Source organism: Gopherus flavomarginatus, chromosome 3, assembly GCF_025201925.1.
Source record: "Gopherus flavomarginatus isolate rGopFla2 chromosome 3, rGopFla2.mat.asm, whole genome shotgun sequence".
Lineage (NCBI taxonomy): Eukaryota > Metazoa > Chordata > Testudines > Testudinidae > Gopherus > Gopherus flavomarginatus.
The window spans coordinates 28,776,802-28,795,683 of NC_066619.1; the positions used below are offsets into that span (position 1 = coordinate 28,776,802).

The 18,882-nt window shown below is 42.3% G+C and overlaps 2 protein-coding genes across 3 annotated transcripts in view; both read right to left on the reverse strand.

The window, feature by feature from the left end:
* Positions 1–10,547, reverse strand: part of C9 (complement C9) — a 34,376-nt gene extending 23,829 nt beyond the window's left edge. The window contains exons 1-2 of the mRNA XM_050946968.1: positions 8,283–10,547; positions 378–495 (exon numbers count right to left, since the gene is read on the reverse strand). Coding sequence (XP_050802925.1) covers positions 378–495; positions 8,283–8,434 — 270 coding nt within the window. The 5' untranslated portion in view covers positions 8,435–10,547. The remainder of the gene's footprint in view (positions 1–377; positions 496–8,282) is intronic.
* Positions 10,548–12,915: 2,368 nt separating this feature from the next.
* DAB2 (DAB adaptor protein 2) overlaps positions 12,916–18,882 on the reverse strand; it is a 42,067-nt gene continuing 36,100 nt past the window's right edge. For both annotated transcript variants that reach the window (XM_050946929.1, XM_050946927.1), the window contains 4 exons: positions 17,569–18,201; positions 16,932–17,038; positions 16,021–16,091; positions 12,916–14,637 (listed from right to left, as the gene is read on the reverse strand). In XM_050946929.1, coding sequence (XP_050802886.1) covers positions 16,026–16,091; positions 16,932–17,038; positions 17,569–18,201 — 806 coding nt within the window. In that variant the 3' untranslated portion in view covers positions 12,916–14,637; positions 16,021–16,025. The remainder of the gene's footprint in view (positions 14,638–16,020; positions 16,092–16,931; positions 17,039–17,568; positions 18,202–18,882) is intronic.

Sequence of the window (18,882 nt, forward strand, 5' to 3'; positions counted from 1 at the left end):
AATGACAAAAACTAAAAAGTTTTCATTAAAAAAATCTTCATTTTTAAAAAAAACTTTCTTCAAAAAATGAAAACAGAAAAGCCTGGCTGTCAGTAATTTTTTGTTTTTTGAGTTTTTGATGAAAACCTAAAAAAAAAAAAAAAAAAGGTCATCAAACTTTGATGTTTCCTGCAAACATTTCTGTTTTGCCAACAAAGCCCTTTTAAATAGCAGTCTGCATTTGAGTATAAAACAGTTGAGGGTACCCTTGAATCATAACATCAGCATGTTGAGGAGGAGTTTAGCACTCTTCACTATAATGGAGCACTTTTAAGGGTGAATGTCAGTCAGTAATACCTGTATCATTTTAAAATAAAAACAATATAACTAGTGCTTACCTTTAGATTTGAGCATGGGTCACATGGTCCCCATTCACTCCAACGGCTCAGTTTACAGTCTATTGGAGATGGAGCATTAGGTTCTCTTGTCCTCCTATGCAAAACTTTTTTTGAAGAGCTATCAAACAAAACATTTCAAACACAATCTCAGTTGGCTAAAATCAAGCACAAGTTTTAAAACATTGGTTAATGGTTTAAAAACAAATGTCCTTTTGCTACATCCTGGCTCACTTGCACAGCTGTTGTTGGCATTTGGATATACAAACAGCGTCATTCTCAAACTCTTCACCAAGTTAAAAGGGGAAAATAGAGGACATTTTACTTTTTACAAATATTTGAAGTCAAAGAGCAGTTAATGAACCAACATTTTTCCTTCTTTCCTGGATGCATCAAGATCTAGTCTTTGTATAAGTCATGTTAAGCTGCATGTCAGGGAGGGCTGTAGGACTGGAATTAATTAACAGGGACAGATTCTGGCTGTAACTCACCAGAAGAGAACTTTCCTCGAAGAGGTGAACTCCTCGCGGACTCGGAGCACCACTGGCTAACAGCAGATGGCTTTATGTCGCTACACCAATCCTACACCGGAATGTGCCCCTTTAAGGACTCTATGCCTGCAGTGCATGATAGTGCACGCTGGAACTGGAGTGCAGAATCAGAGTGGTGTAACTGTTTCTCTGTCACCAACTCCACAGCCCCAAGCAGAGCCTGATGTAGAGAAAACTTTAGTGTATTACATCTGTGTGCACATAGCTGCTTTCAGCTTTCAAATTATTCTAGAGTCTCGCCTATTTAAAGTATTCTCCTCCTCAGCCGAGGACCTATTTACCAGTAGACCCAAGTTTGGGGCCCAGAGGTCTTTGGGGTGAGAACCATTTTGAAGAGGGAGGCAAGGGAGGAACTGGCTGGCTGGCATATATTTAGAAGTTCAAGCTGTGCTGGCTGACCCAGTGTCAGGATCCCAACAAGGGCAGTCAGGGCCGAAGGTCAGAGCATAAACTCCAAGGATCACGCATAAACTCCCAAGATTTGGTAAAATCAGAATTAAAGGCCTACATGTTCAAACGTGACTGGTGATTTTGGGGCCCAGCTTGAAATACCATAAAAGGACCTAGTGTTCAGGGAGTGGGTGCTCAACAATTTCTGAAAAATCAGGCTCCTTCAAGGTGTCTGAAGTTGGACACCAAAAATGGATGCACCCAGAATCATGAGTCACTTTCCAAAATTTGGACCAATATTTTTAAGATTACCTTACCTGGCTTACTATCAACTCTTAGTTCATCTTTCTAGTTCTCATCCATTATATGATCAGTCTACAGACACAGAAAGTGAACATTATTTTACAAATACTTTGGGGCTTAAATTGACCTGACAGCAACTCTTCAATCCTAAACAGCTCAGGGATGCAGTGAACCCTTTAGAGGGCCAACTGACCTTGGCTGGCTCTGGAGCTGCTTCCAGTTCCCTGCCATCAAACCAGTGTACTGCTCTTCTCCTGGGTGAGAGACCCCACAGGTCTAGACCCCAGGCCTGCAGAGCTACCAAACAGCTGACATCTCCAGGCTACCACCCAGTAGCAGCTGTAACCAGCTTGTGTGCCACTTACTGTGACGTGCTGTGGACAGAGATGATGGGAAGTTCCATCTCAAGGGTTTGACAGACAGCAGCTTCAAGGCTCGTGATTGGCTCCCTGCCCTATATAAACTCACAGGGTATTCCAGGAAGCATCCAGGCAACAGTATGGATCTTCTGTAGCTGCCACAACCATTGCTGCTTTCTTGTTTCTTACTTTCTGGCTTTGACCTCAGCTTGATTTGGACTTTGCCTCTTGACCCTTGGTATTGATCCTGGCCTGGAACTTGACTATGAGTTCCTCTGCTACTCCCAACCTCAGGTTTGCCCCCGCTCTGACCTTTGGCCCTGACTGCCCTTGTTGGGATCCTGACACTGGGTCAGCCAGCACAGCTTGAACTTCTAAATGTATGCCAGCCAGCCAGCTTCTCCCCTGCCTCCCTCTTCAAAATGGTTCTCACCCCAAAAACCTCTGGGCCCCAAACTTGGGTCTACTGGTAAATAGGTCCTCGGCTGAGGAGGAGAATACTTTAAATAGGCGAGACTCTAGAATAATTTGAAAGCTGAAAGCAGCTATGTGCACACAGATGTAATACACTAAAGTTTTCTCTACATCAGGCTCTGCTTGGGGCTGTGGAGTTGGTGACAGAGAGACAGTTACACCACCCTGATTCTGCACTCCAGTTTCAGCATGCACTATCATGCGCTGCAGGCATAGAGTCCTTAAAGGGGCACATTCCTGTGTAGGATTGGTGTAGCGACATAAAGCCACCTGCTGTTAGCCAGTGGTGCTCTGAGTCCGCGAGGAGTTCACCTCTTCGAGGAAAGTTCTCTTCTGGTGAGTTACAGCCAGAATCTGTCCCTGTTACTATTTGTATTTCTACAGTGCTTTTCATCCTAAAGTACTCTACAAACTGATACAAAGTATGTGTATATCTCTCACTGATGAATGGGACTGGGCAGTGGATATGGCTTCAGGCTAAGGAAATGATATTTATTTTTAAAGTTACTGAACAATCTCAAGAGGTGTTCCTGTCATGCATACGTTGTGTTCCTGATGTCCCGTTACCTTTAGTTATCTCCTATTATGAGGGCCGTCCTTAGGATTTATGGGGCCCTATGCAGTATTATTAAACTGGTGCCCCTATGCCCGAAGGCAGCCCAGGCTCGCATGTGCATTTTAGATCAGGGTGGTCTTTTGAGGGATTTGTTTAAAAAACTGTATATCTGAAGATCCAACCATTTAAGGCTAAAGTTGAATACTCAGATTCTAAAAATCTATGCAAGGATTTTTTAAGAGATGTGGTTTTATAATCTTCAGCAACACACTAACGAATTATTTTTAAATCAAATTTTAAATTAAGGTCCTGTAGACTAACATGTTCTGAGTAAATATTACAGTAATGCACAACCGTTTTTGTCAGTAAATTCAGAAACTGACAGTATATACCTGGGGATTGGTCAATGCCTGTTAAATGGCTTCATTACCACTTGAATGGATCTTTAACAGTTTCAGTGTTGTGCTAATAGGTCTGGCAGGCTGGAAGGCTTTTTCACTCTTAAGTACTAGATCCCCTCCAGAGGAAGAATAACCAGGCTGCAACAGCCAGCTGTGGTGGCAGCCTGCAGGAAGGTATCAGATTAGAGAAGGGATAGGAAGATGTGGAAGGGTGGACATTAAGACCCAGTGGTGCCCCAAATGTTCAGGTGCCCTACACAGCCTTGTATGCTGGTAAGCCTAAGGATGGCCCTGCCTATTGTAAACACTGTGGGAAAGCCCAATCCACTAGAGCATCATAATAAGCAATAAATAGAGTAAGCAATGGATTTTTTCCCTCTTTCCTCACATTGATCATTTTTGCTGGTGACTGGTTGGCCTGCTTACTCCTTCCTAGACCTCCAGAGGTAACTGCTTGGCCTGCTCCTCCTGCCTGACACACTTATGGAGATCTCTATTTCCTAGAGTGCAGGGATCTTTGTACTTATTTGGCACTGGGCATGATTTGGGAAAGGAGATTCCCTAAAGAGTGGGGAGTGGGCCAGTTGTCCTCAGAGATACTAGTAGCGGGCACTAGGGGCCAGATTTCAAAGGTGGTTTATGCACCTACCAATGCACATGGGTGCCTAATAAGATTTTTCAAGAGCATCTAGATGCCTAACTCCTATTGATTTCAAATTCCACTAAGTCACTGGCTACTTCTTTAGTCATATAGACACCTTTGGGAATCTGGCCCCGAAGATACTGAAAAAGGTACCCATTGCTACAGTGATCAACACCCTCCGTCCACAACACCTTTCAAGATGCCTAGCACAACATGTGGTGTACCTCATCCAGTGCATCAAATGCTCCAACAACATGAGTAAAACTAGACCATTGCTATACTCTTGAATGAACTCACACAGAAAAATGATAAGTCAAAGACACCCTATTACCCGTGGACAAACTTTTCACAAAGTGATTACTCCATAGCTGACCTCTAAGTCCTCATACTCAAAGGAAACCTGAAAAACACCTCAAAAGACAAACCTGGGAGCTTAAATGTATAACCCTGCTAGACACCAAAAATAGACTAGTCTAGAGACACTGGTTTTATGTCTCAATCTGTAACCCAAATCTACTTTCTCCTATGAGTGCAGAGGTGTTAATTGCCCACTTCATTTTGAAAGGTTTCTTGAAACTCCATGTGCATAACAGTCTATTCCACCTTGTATTTAGCTGTACTTACCTTTCCCAGACCTGAAGAAGTGCTCCAAGTCTTGTCTCATTCACCAACAAAAGGTGGACCAATAAAATGTACTACTTCACCCACTTTGTCTCTTTTATTGTCTTTCCGAGTTAGGTACCCTACCCCATCATCATGTAGCATAGAGTTCCCATAGTTTGCTAGAAACCTGTTCTGACAAATGTAGGAATTTTGGTAATTTTATAATTAACGTGCATACATCAGTTTTCCTCTGTACTTTGCGTTCCCATATACTGAGAGTATAAACAGTAGGGATGAGGTATTTGATTCATGTAACAACCTGGTTAGAAACCAGAGTCCTTAACAAGCTGACTAGAGCCTACACATGTGAGTGGAAGATCCAGATTAGACAATGGAAACCTCAATGGCCAGGACATTCATACCTAGCAACTAACAGCCAAGAGATTCCCCCACCTGTCTGCAGGGAAACAGGGCAAAGGCCCCATACAGGAGAACAAAGGAAAAAGGTGTCAGGTGGCTGTGTTGAAAACTGAGCTCCTAAAGACAGGGGGCTGTCACTGAGAGACAAAAGGGAGAGAGGCAGAGAAAGGAAGCAAAGAGATTCTATAGCAGTTGCTTCTCTATGCTAACCTAAGGACTTCCAGATGCTGCATCTCAGGTGACTAATAATTGCTACCTTCTTTTGAAAAGGCTGCCTGGTGTCACTGCAAATACTTACAGAGAATATTGCATGCTGAAGAGGTACCATACAAGCCTCTCACAGGAGTCTGGCTTAGCTGGATTCAGTGCAGGAAGTCACAGAGAGCGACAGGGATTGCTAGTGCTCAAAGGCCCAGTTTCAGAGATGAGCAGGCCACATCCTTTCCTCTGAGGAATGATGTGGTTCCTCAGGATCCAGTACACTAAAGGAGTCACTCCAAAGGGACTAGTTACAGGCCAGGACATAGACCTGTGCCTTGAGTTTTCAGGTGTGTGTGAACTTAAATATAAAGAATTCGTTGCAAATGATCTCGTGACCTCTAAAGCACAAGTGCTTGGTCTGCAGCCATTGTCTCTATATACAGGAGAGTTATTAGCTTATGCTTTGCCACATCCTAAAGAATGACGGCTTCAGAAGAAGACTGACTCATATTCCACGTCCCTCTGACAGGCCTGAATGATAGCTGTGTGAAAAGTGTTTTAAATTAAGTCATTTAAAATGGAGGAGATTAGGAAAAATGACAGGCTACTCATCTCACTGTTAAACTCAGGGAAATAGTTCTACTTACACAAACAGAGCTGAGTCAGGAGATTTACTGCACCTAGTTTGAACAGGAAGGAGTTGAAAGCAGCCCAACCATCAAGAACGCTGCTGAGTATGACAGCAGGGAGCAAGGACTTCAAAGACAAATGCTGAATTCAATATGCTCTATAATTTCTGCTCAGAAGGGAGCATCCAGCTGGCTGCTTCATTCTCCAAAGTGAGTTTTGTACTTTGAAAAAGTGGCTCACATGGATGTGCCCAACCCCCTGAAACCCAGAACATCCCTGAACCCTGCAGGAGTTGGGCTCCACATCAAAGCATTGCCTCTGGGGCCCATGAATGGATATACCCAGGATCAGTGTATCTGTTCATCAAGGATCTGAGCTGTCCCTGAATGAAGAAATAGAAAAACATAGAGCCTTGGCTAGCTGACAGTAAAATATTGACATTTCAGCAGTCAGGGGAGGGGGAGAGGAGGAGGAGAGATGAGTGCTCTTGGGAGGGCTGAGAGAATTTCCCAATCTACACAGAAACTTGATTGCACTTTTCCTGTGGTCTTAGGTTGCATAACACTGGCTGAACTCACACTGATGTGCCAGAAACACACCTGGTTGTGTTAGTGATTTGTTATTGGCCAACACCGTAATTTGTTAAATCATAAGATGATGGTGCTTGGGGCCATCTTAATAAATAGTTATGAATGATGAATTCAAGCAAGGGAATAGGCTTGATGGTTGAGTTAAGAGCAAGCTGCAGGCACCAAAAGGATCTGAGTTCAAGGCCCAAGAAGGCTTCTCATCTGCATACAGTACTAGTAATCTCACCTCTGAATGGATAATGTCAGAGCTTCCAAAGAAGAGCAACAACAATGATGAAGGGCCTCAAAAACTTATAGGAAAAGAGAGAAGATTAGGATTCTTCATGATAGGAAGGAGACAACTAAGATGGGACATGATAAAAGCTTAGACAAGGTAGATCAGAAGGGGACTGGAATTGAAAAGATGGGAATTTCAAAGCCAGTAAGAGGAAATACATTTTCATACAACACAACTAAATCATAGAACTCATGAGGCCAACCCCCTTCCCACTTTACCTGTCTTCCATCCCTTTGAATCTTAAGAATATCCAGAGTTATTGTTGTTAAACTTTTTAGAAGGGACGTTAACCGTCATACTTCAGGATTTAACCCTCTTTTAGGAAGTCGGGATGAAAGCTATTGTGGGACAAATTATCCCTAGAGCTGGACAAATGACAACTTCTTCACTTTGGGGCCAAAACCGAAAAATAATCATAATAATTCAGTTAGATTTGAACCAAGACAATTTTCAAACATTTTTGATGACTAAAAACACCCCCCAAATCCTAAAAATAGTTTGCTACAAGTTCACCAAAATGTTTGTCTACTCTAATTTAGAGTTTTTCCATTTCACTTCAGCCATTTCAGGAGTTACACCCTGGCAGTGTGTTTTATTTTTTAATTGGCCAAATTTGAAATCAAAACATTGACTCAATATTTTGTTTAGACTTTTCAAGTCAAAACAATTTTTTCCCCCTTCAACTGAAACTATTCAGGTCACCGTTGTTTCTGACCCCCACTCTCCCACTCCTGCAAAAAATCTTTTTTTTGTGTGGACAAAACCACTTCATCAAAAATAAATAAAGTTCTCCCAGCTTTAGTTATCCTATTTCCGCCTACTTCAGGGTTCTTCTACCTTCCCCCAAAGCATCTGGTATTCACCACTGTCAAAGATAAGGTATTGGACTAGGTGACTCTTGGATCTGATCCAGTTTGGTAATTCCTACAATCTCATTTTAGGAGCACTGAGCTGGCAAGACTCTGCTGCTGGAGGTGAAATGTGTCTTTTTGCATATCTTTATGGAGATTCCATATAACTAGCACAACTCTTAAGAGAGCTGGTCACTATTACATGGTACTGATGCACTATTAATAAGATCTGGCTTGAGAAAAATGGAGTAGTAGACTAGGAGCTTTGAAATGTCAGTAATCTGTAGCCTCATCACTAGAAAAGAGACTGAATTTCTCAGGGAGAAATGTGTCAGGCAAAACAAGCAACACTCCAGAGTATACTTTAGTACTGTGTTTATAATAAACAGAGCTAAAATAACAGTCTCCATACAAGTATATAACCACTGCTGCCTTCAGCCATACGTACTTGATCATGCCATACAGATGCAATATAAAATCCAAGGAGTCTGAAACTGATACTGCCAGGTAGCATTTTAAAAAGAGGTAACAAGAATCTTTCTTGGTTACAAGAAAAAGACAGCCCTGTAGATTAATGCACACATTTTACTGTCTGTTCTGAGTAAAACAAAATCCAGTACAAAGCTGCTAATACAAAGAAAAAAAAATAAAGGAATTACCTTCTCATCTCTCCTGAAACCAAGGTGGTGGCTTCTAAAATGCATAGCGCACACGTAAGTTGCAGGATAGCATGCATGCTTCTAGCTTTTTTAGCTAGATGGAAGAAACTGCTGGGACTGAATTTGGAGTCTTTATTTGTTCCTTGTGTCATTTATTACCAGAAGCACAAAGGCAACACCCACAGAGCATGCCAATGATAGGCCACAGCTAGTGTTGACTTATGGTACATGCTCTAGAGTTCATTGAAACCATGGTGGGAAAGTAAGTCTGTATGAATATTTAGGTTGTCTTTTGTTGCAGTATTTCCCTAGCTAAGAGTGAGAGATTATTCCCTTTTTGACCAACCAGGTAGGGAATAGAGCTTTTCTATTGAGCTAGAAGACACTTGAATGCATATAACTTTCCATTGGAGAATATTGCAAAAGAAATACAAACAGTTCAGAAATTGTCTATATTCTAAGGAACCGTTATGTGGAGGTTTGGGACAGGGGACATTTCTTTGCAAGCCCAAAGGAATTACACCTACTCAGACTTTAAGATAAGCAGGGACCATTGCGATCATCTAGCCTGAACTCCCACACGTCACAGGGCAGAGAACCTTACCCACCCACTCCTATAATAGACCTTTAACCTCTGGCTGAGTTACTAAAGTCTTCAAATCATGGTTTCAAAACTTCAAGTTACAGAAAATTCATTATTTACACTAGTTCAAACCTTATTGTGCTACTGAATTATTAGCCAGCTGTTCTGGCCTTCAGTCATAAAGGACCAGTTGTTTATCTAAAGGGCATAGGGACTCAAAACATCAGAGGAGGCCCTAGGACACTGTCATCAGACCTCACAATTACATAGAGATGGCACCAGGTGCTGGATTCTGCAAGAGTCATGTTACTGTATGTTACTTATGGTGCCTCAGTGGCTATTTCCAAGACCACTACCTTTGACAAAGTTTCATTGTCAAAACTCCTTCTGGAGAAATTGCCTACCTATAGTATTGCAGGTATCGTGGGCCATTATACATGCTGAGTGCTTAGAGCCCAGGAACAATATATTACATTGTATGTACGGCCCTATTTTCCAGGGACGAATGGAGCATTTAACCTTTTGGCTGTGTCCTTTATGGATTTCCTTGTAGTTATAAATCTCCCTCCATTTTGAGACTGGCCCACTTGCTCATTTAAGTAACCCCCCCGCACCCCCAAAAATAAAAAAAAATAAATCAGGGTTAAGCTTCCCTATAAGAAAGATTTCAGGGTATGGACATTCTGTACTAGGAACATTTTAGTGCTGAGTAGTTGAGACACTTGTACTGCTAGCATAGGCAGTGTCTATTTGCTCATCCAGATCAGTTTTTAATAATCAAGTGACTCCTGCTACTATAACAGTGTTTACCATGTCAGAACAGTGAAGCAATAACCACATATCAGGAAGATAAAAACCTTGTACAGGGGAGTAGCTATAAGTTTGCACTTGATGTAGCAAACTTGAAATTGGCCAATGCTAATTTGCTCCATTGGACATGTGTGGGTATCGTTTTGTTTACAGACTAAAGGCTTTTTCCTCTGCCTTTACACTTCTACCAGGCTCTGTCACCTTTGACTTTCAAAGCCAAGTCAACTTAATTTCACTTTTCTAAGATTAATGGCATTGAGACCAGTAGGTGGGTCGAATGAGTTTTCCCTTTCAAATCATCTCACTGTAGTCTTGGCAAAGTCTCTACAAAAAAAAAAAACACACGGCATGTTTATGCATAAGTGCTACATTGGTGTACCAATGCAGCACCTAAGCTGAGATGCTCCTAGACCAAGGGGAGAGCATCTTCATCAGTGTAGTTAATCCACCTTTCAGAGGTGATTGCGTTGACATGAGTAGCTCTCCCATCAGTGTTCTCTACATCAGTGATTTTCAAACTGAGCTGCAACCCAGTATTGGGTCATAGAATGGAAGGCACTGTCATGGTGGCTCTGGTCTGCATGACGGACTGGGCTAAAGGTCCCATTGACAGTGCTGTGCAGTTAAGGCAGGCTAGTTCCTACCTGTTTGACACTGCACTGTGCCCTGGAAGCAGCCAGCAGTAGGTCCAGCTCCTAGGTGCCATGCCAATGGGAGCTAGGGGTTGGTGCCTGTGGGGAACAGCTGCTTATATGCCTCTGCCTAGGAGCCAGATCTGCTGCTGGCCGCTCCGGGATGCAGCACAGCCTGTGGTGCCAGGATAGGCAGAAAGCCTGCCTTAGCAGCCCTGCTGTGCTGCTAACCAGGAGCTGCCTGAAGTAAGTCCATGCCCCATCCATAGGCGGTGGGTTATATGGGCTCAAGGTGCCCGGTCTTCAGGAATATTCAGGGCTGGGTGCCGTGCTCCAGCAATAGTTGGAGCTGGGTCACTCCCCTGGCCCTGCCTGGATCAGGACCAGGCGGATCTCCCCCCATTGCATCCCTGCCTGGAGCAGGTCCCAGCCTCTGCCTTTCACCCCTCCCCCTTCATCCCCCCTCTGCCATGTCTCTGCCTGCTCCCCGTGCTGCCAGAGATCAGCTCCCAGCAAAACTGCTATCTGCTGCCCCAGGGTCCTAGTGCCTGCCATCCGCTAATGGCAAGGCAGGCTGCCCTAGCCCTGAGCCTCTCCAATGCCCCAAACCCTCATCCCCTTGCAGCCTGATCCTCTGCCCCAGCTCTGAGCCCCCCTGCATCATGGACCCCTCATCCTCAGCCCCAATCCTCATTCCCCTGCAGCCTGATCCTCTGCCCCAGTGTGTACCACCTCCCCCTTCCTACACCCCCAGCCAAGCCTGCACCCCTCACCCCCTCCTGCACACCCACCCCATGCCCTAGCCCAGAGCCTGCACCCAGCACCTAAACTCCTTCCCAAAGCCTGCACCCCTCAGCTCCCCTCTGAAACCCTGCCCAGAGCCTTAGGCAGGTGAGGGTGGAGTTTGAGGGGGTGGATTCTGGGTACCACCAAAATTTCTACAAACTTGCCTCCCATGACTCCATCCCCACACCCCAAATCACCGGCCCCAGCCCTGACCCCTCCCCTGCCAAACTGAGCCCTTTCCTTCACCCTAAACTCATCCTAGCCCCATCCCAGAGCCTTCACCCCCCAGCCCAGACCCCCTTCTGCACCTCAAGCTCCTGCAAAGAGCTCCCTCACACCCCTGAACCACTCATTCCCCACCCTAAAACTGAGCCCCTCCCACCCTCAAACCCCTCATCCCCAGGTCTGTTGGTCATGAACATTAACAGTTACTTCAACTGGGTCATCAGAAAAACCACTTTTAAAGCCCCTGCTCACTAGATGAAGGTTTAGGTTGTTAGAACTATGTTGCTCAGAGATGTGGATTTTTCATGCCGCTGAGTGTGGTTGTTCTACCACTATAGGTTTGAAATATACCTAGCCTCAGACCATTCTTTTAGGCTAGGGAGTCTCTCTAACCTTTAATGCTGTGCAGTAATGGGTGGAGGGCTAATTGTTACAATAGGTTTAAAGGAGGAGTTGCCAGATTTGTTTTGAATCTCCACTCAAAACACAGTCTGTCCCTCAACTTGCAAGCCATTACCTACAGAACATTGGGACTACATGGGGAAGGCTTGGGTAATATAACTGTTCCTGGTGCACTGTTTAAACAAAACTAGAAGTGTTTAGGAACAAAGATGAAATCCAGTTAATCAGTATACTGTAGTGCAGGATTTACTGTTTCAGGAGGCAAGTTATTCCCAGCAGAAAACATGGACATTGACTCTTTAGCAATCCAAGTCCCATAGTCAGTTTAAATATTTAACATTTTCACCTTCAGCATTTGTCTAACAGAACTTTGACTGTTGACCAGCTGCATATTTGTTACTTTAATACTAGCAGTCCAATGACTTGTATTCAGGTTATTGCCATAAGTAAGTGTTTTTCCTGTTAGGTATAGAAGTGGAGTATACTGTTTTAGAGTGGTTTCACATCCAAGTATTTTACTGTGTTTGTCACATGTGAGAAGGCAGAGTTTGGCCCTAGTCTAAGAGCAGGCAGAAAAGACATAACCAATGTCCCTCTTACCCTCCATCAGCTATTCTACCATGGATGAAAATAGAAGATGGAATGGTATTTCAAGGAATTTTATGTAGTTAATTATCCTGTTAGGAAGGCTATCCTAACTTTTCCTACAAAGGCTGAAGTGCCAGGGAAGCATCATTGCTATGCCTGAAGCATCTTTAGGTTAAAAAGATAGTGACAGGGATCATTCTAAAAATGAAGCAATTGTATTTTACAGGGTTGGTGTCAATGCTTATTCTCTCCAATACCATTTGGCTCTTACTGAAGTGCTACAGCTAGGGATGAGAAAGTAGTCTCCCTCCCCCCAGAAAAGATACTTCAGAATTTCAAGTATATAAAATAGAAGAAAAATAGCTCTCAAAGTAAACTTGTCTGAAAAGCCACTACACAAAGTATTTAACTAGAAAGCAGAGAATGCTACAATTCCTTTGAGGAAGTCTATCAGTTTGGCCAGAAACAGCCATACAATTGTAAGTTCTAAATAGTGATCAACGCATAGGATGTTCAGTTCTTGCTCCAGAAGAAACAAAATATGCTGTGTGGCCTGTTAGTATGCATTGACGTACTGCTCCTTCAGGAAAGAGACAATCCTTACTCATTTGATATAAAGAGCTGCATCTTTTTAATGTCATTAGAAAAAACTTTAGTTGTGTGACTACAGTTTATATAATAGTAACATCCATAAGTTTCTACATTTCCAGTTTGAGACAAATACTTATAAATTCATAACTTCTAATTGCATTGTAGGAAAGTGCACAAGAGAAAGGTTATATACACAAAACAAGTTGCATGACTGGCTGAATTTGTCACTAAAGTTGCCTTCAAACTGAATTTCCAGAAGTAATTCTCTGTTTAGGTATCCAATTCAACATTAAAGACAATAGTATTTCAAGTTTACACTTATAAATGGTTGAGTAAGAAACTAACCACCAACAGAATGGTAAGAGCTGATTAGACCTTTGTCCAAAAAGCAAAGTAACCTAACAGGTTTAGTTTATAAGTGACTGATTTAGATACAAGTCAGTTAGTACAGAGGCTCACAAAAGACACAACCTTGTTTGAGAGGTGGAGAGCTACTTCAAACATTGAACAAGGTGCATCAAAATTCACAAAATACTAAGGTATCAGGTGAAGTAAAGATCAATACAAGATTGCCATTTGCCCTTCAAACACATACTGGAACCAATCTACACCATGTCTGAGAAAAAACTCAATTGATTTGAGTTCAGAGTATTATCGACATTCACTGAAGTTCAGTGATTCAATAAGAAACCCGTCTGCTTATTCCATTCTCTTTAGCCATTGCCAAGCTTTTGCTTGAAGCAAGAAAAATCCACTACCTTATTTGATTCTGAAAAAACCTTAGAGGATTTTAAAAATAGCATTAGACACAATTTGAAGTTTGGATGAGGTGTTTCAGCTTTAGGTCCAAAGTCAGATTCCAGAACTTTAGCTGAGACAATTTGTCAGTCAGAAACAGTGTTGATTGAGTTTGTTCTTTACAGCCACTGCTTTTTCAGATTCTGAAGCTATGTTGTAGTTAGGGACTAATTACAATCAGATGGAGGGTATTTTGCCATTTTCAATATGAATTAGCAAGCAGTAGATTTTTCTTGTTTACTTTGGTTTTTGTTTTCCATGATTTAGAAATCAGAAGGAAAGCCATAAGTCATCAGTTGCACAGTCACCATAAATACAAGAAAAACCAATGTACATTGAAGAGTGGAGGTTTAAGAAAAGCTTTAATGGCTGCCATATAGTGAGACAGCCATCAGTGGAATCCCAAGGTGTGTGAAAAAGCCTGTTTGAAGTGACTCTGTTGCAGAATTTGCAAGATTCTAAATCCACAATTCCCTTTCCCTATGTGGAGAATACATTGTTTCTTCCTGAAAATGAGTGCTCAACTCCTTACTACAACCATTACAGTAAGTGCTGCAAGGATTTTAAGTGTAGGTGACTGTTTAAAAACCACAAGACTGGAAAGTCAGTATTTCCACAAGACTTACATATGCAGTTTTTTTTCTGATTAAGAGGCTACAGAAAAAAAAAAATATATCACATCCACCAACTTGAATCTGGGCCTCCAGTCTGGGTATTTTCCTTGGCTTCATCTTGAATTATGTTAACAGCAGGTTCTCTTTGAGGGCTCATGCTTCAGTCCACACAGGCAGGTTTTAGATCACAGCAGACAGACATTAACAATCAGAATAGACATCAAGGATGAAGGTAGACAGACAATGCAAAATAAGATGAGTAGAAAATGGTGACAAGGAGGGGTGTCTTGCTATTCTGTTTGTCCTTTGCTGGTTACACCTGGTTTCTGGCAAAGAGAAAGTGATAGGAATAGTGGTCACACTTTGCCCACTCACCACATAAAACTGCTAGTAGAGCTGTTGCCAAAAACCCACACACGCAAAGAGGCCTCTGTGTGTGTCAATTCAACACCCTCTACTATTCTAAAGTCTTATCTGATAAGAGTAGACTAGAACCACCATTATACATTTAATGTTCAGCAAGAAACCAGTAGCATTAGTATCTCCAGTAAAATATGGAATTAGTTATGGTAATACTGTCAGCTCGTAAAGTTGAGACAATTGAGCAGGGGGAAGAGGGGAAATAAGAACTAACATGTAGGATCTCCTACATAAATGTAGCCTTATGCAGAGTTCTGCAGAGTGCATTTGTTGTATTTTTACATTAGAAATGGTTATCCACTCAAGGTCTGGAAGAGCTGGCCAGTTTCTAAACTGCAATAGGCAGGATTATTTAAGTGCAAAGTCTTTCCTAAAGTAGAGAGTCAATTTTCAACTTGGACTGAGTCAGATTTATGACAAGTGGAAAGTTTATTGGTTGTAATGAAAGCATTCCTTTTCCAGTGCATGAAGTTGTATTTTAAGCTTTACTATAAGAAACAGTGAAATCAAATCAACTAGAACAAAAAACGTTTTAGTTGCTTCAGCAGCATTTATACTTTGCTGTTAAGGTGTCACTGCAGACTGAGAAATCCTGAGAATCCACACTTTTCACATGATGAGTCAGCTACATTTCACTGTGGTTTAGGCTGCCCCTTATCTGCATTAAATCCTACTTCCATATTTGACCCAGATGTATACATGCCAACTACCATTCTGCTACAAACAGCTGTAAACAGAGGGATTATGCTACAGAGCATAGCTAAACTGATCTCAGGAGAGGAGTATTCTCGGCTTAAAAAGTAGTAGCTGGTTTTAAGTCATCTGACCTTTGATCCTGGAAACAAAATTAAAAGCAGACCACATGCAGTGAATCCCTGTTCTGTAATTTGGTGCTGAAAGCTATCCTGCAGCAATGTGGGTGGGTAATCTTGAACTCAGTAAGATTCTATAAGCTTTAGCAAAAGGTGTTCTTTGGCTGCACCCAGTTAGTACATTCAGACTGAGGCCACCTATTTCTCCCAGTTTAGGAGTTAGGGTCAGTGATTTGCTTTGCTCTAAAATTTAAATACACTCTTAATATCTCCTTTTAACAGTCTTGTTTTCCCTCCCTTCCCTAGCCACAGGGCAATAATTTTGCTAGTCAGTTGTATTAGCCACAAGACTAGACTCTTGGGCACATGAGACCACCTTCCCATGCCAGTCACATGGGGAAGAAGTGGTCAGTAGACTAGCTTTCCAATCCTCCATAAACTCATATGGAGAAACATGTGAATTACAGAGCCACTTACCAAAGTTATGCAAATGGATTTCCAAAAGGATCACCAAAGAGATCAGAAGACAGCGATGGCCGAGACACAGTCTAAAACAGAAGATAAGACAATCAAAGGACTACTAAACTGGTGAACTCAGCACACCATGAAAAATAGAGTCAGATGTTGGGCAAATAGTTTTAAACAACCCACATTCCAGGCATTCTGGAAAGATATTTACAGTAGAAGTATTAGCCAACTGTTTAAATAAAAAAATTCAAACCCAGCCCTAAAAAATGTAGGGTCTCAACTTGATTCATACTTATCTATAGGAAGCCCATGTGTATTTAATGTTCATATGGGGATTCAGCCAATAAATTTACTTTAGACTAAGTCAAAACAAAAAAATCATTTGAGAAGTTCCAGAGTTTCCATGAAGGGCTTTAAGTCTTATGTTCTAAATGCAAAGAATGTGATTAGGCTACTTCCTTCCCCTTAGGATACCAAGGGTAGAGGCCTCCATCCTTTGGCTAAAACAGAGAAGCTATACATTTTATGTTCCTTACCCCTTACCCTGCAAAGAGGTGACAGGGCCTAAGATAGTTGGAAAAAAGTTGTTCTGTCAGACCAATATGGCTGCAAAAGCATAACTGCCTCATGCCACAAAACTAGAGGCACCTTCACCCTGGGAGTTAGTAACTCTAGCCAGAGTTTGGGTCAGGTTCACAAGTGGTATTTTTCCCTTACCTGTTACAAAGGTTTGCTAGTCTCCCTGCAGGTGAGTGTTTGAAGTCAAACACGGCCCACAAATGGAGTTTGCTGACCCTGCTAGGAAGTTGGGTCACCAAATGGTAAGTGCCCCATCAGTGGGCAAACACCACAGATTTGTACAGCATTGACAGGAAACTTCAGAGAACTACAGTTTAAGTAAACAGCTTCCTAGTACTCACAGAGGGTTGTGAGGTGCTGAAAGGATCTGTTTGAAAGGGGTTTTCAAATAGGGCATCAGGCTTGGAAGCTGGCAGAGTGCTTTGTCTGGGAGCAGGCTTTGGTGGTTCTATGCAAAAAAAAAAGTGTATAAACAAATTACTTTCCTTGTAGAAAGTGCTCAGATTTCCAGTCCTTGATCTCTGAATGATTCTACAGTACAATTATCTAGAACCTGAAAGTTAGTTGAGTGATTTTCAAGAAGATGATTTCCAGCTAAAAACTTAACTGTTCAGGAGTTTCTACTTATGAGTCACCTTTGCTATTTTAAGATATGCCAATTAGCTTAAATTATTCATACCGGAAAGCAACCCAACAGTTTAAGTTTCCAGTTTTGAAAGTGCTAGGGACACAGTTAAGTGAGTGGTTTAGAGAATGTATATGAATACTAGAGGGCAGTATTGGGCAGCAATAAAACTAAGGATAACCCTCATGACAATACTTGAATATAGTAGAGATACTTCCTGATGCTAGTCAAGAGAAGATGCTAGCCTAGCCATCAAAGGCCACTGAATGTTTAAAATTTGCTTCCTTGAAAGGGAATGTCTGGGGGTTTATTCTTCCCCCAATGGCTTGATGAAACATTAAGAGGGAATTTACCACTGATTTTAATAGACAATTGATTAGCTGCCAAGTCATCATGATCAGCATTGTCTTGAAGAATGCCCACTTTGCTATTAAAGTAATTAGTGAAAGCTCCAGAAGCACCAAGACGACTTTGCTGCTGTTCTCCCCTCCTTGCTGGTACTGCAGGTGGCTTTGTCAGCTGGAAGTCTTTAAACATTTCTTTTACATCCTTCTTCTCTTTATCCCCAAGTGGGTCTAATGAAGTGAAGGCATCACTTTCCTTCTTAGAGGGCTCCTTCTGAGGTGCAGTTCTGGGTGGTGGCTGAGGAGGGCTAGGTGTGGAGACAGAAGACAACATAGCAGAGGGCTGTGTAGTAGATGGAAACATGCTGGTCTGGAAAGGTTTTCCAGTAGTGGATGGTTGTGCCCAAGCAGCAGTAGGAGAGACATGTGCTGGCTGACCCCAGAGGCCAGAAGATTGAGATGGGGCTCCAAACGATGCAGGCTGACTCCACCCTGAGGCTGCTTGAGGGGCACTGAAGGCAAGTGGTTGAGTAAAGCCTGAAGATTGAGCTCCCATAATGGATCCAGGAAATGCTGATGTGGCAGGATTGAAAACTGAGGACTGTTGATTCCATGGTGTTGGAGCTGTTGCTGGCAAGCCACCTAAGAAAGATTATATGCAAAACTTGTAAATATGATAGTGAGGCATCTCTGTATGAATACTTGTGCTCCTTGCATAAATTTGTACTGTGGGGGAAAACCTCAACTATCACCAAGATGTTACACAGGCATTGAAGTGTAGGCTTCCCTCACAAGAGCTCTATAGCTCAAAAGCTTGTCTTTCACCACTGGAAGCTGGTCCAATAAGATATTACCTCACCCTATTAAAGTAGATAAACTACTTAGAGGCTCTAAAAACCTTGTTCTTAGAAATTTGATTTTAATTCAGTCAAGTGTTGAGTGTCTGCTCCAGACACCACTAATATACTGCATGTTAAACCAAGATAATACAAAATGCCCTTTGATGTCAGTTAACCCTGACTAGCTCCATGTCTATGCTGCCAAGAATAAGTCTTGCCAGCAAGTAGGAATCATACAGATGTATTCAGTATTATATGCCTATACAGCACAATGTAACCAGGAGAGTTTGAGGAAAGAAAACTAAAACAAAAACGTTTCCTTGATTGTGTCATGCTGACCTGAACCTGGCTGAGTGCAGAGGGTTTGTTTAGGCTACAGTGTGATTGGGTCTCCCTTGTGGGAGGCCAAGTATTCCTAAGGTGACTAATGAGCTACTAGTCCCATTTTCAAAAATGAATGGGATTCCTGAACTCAGCTTTAAGG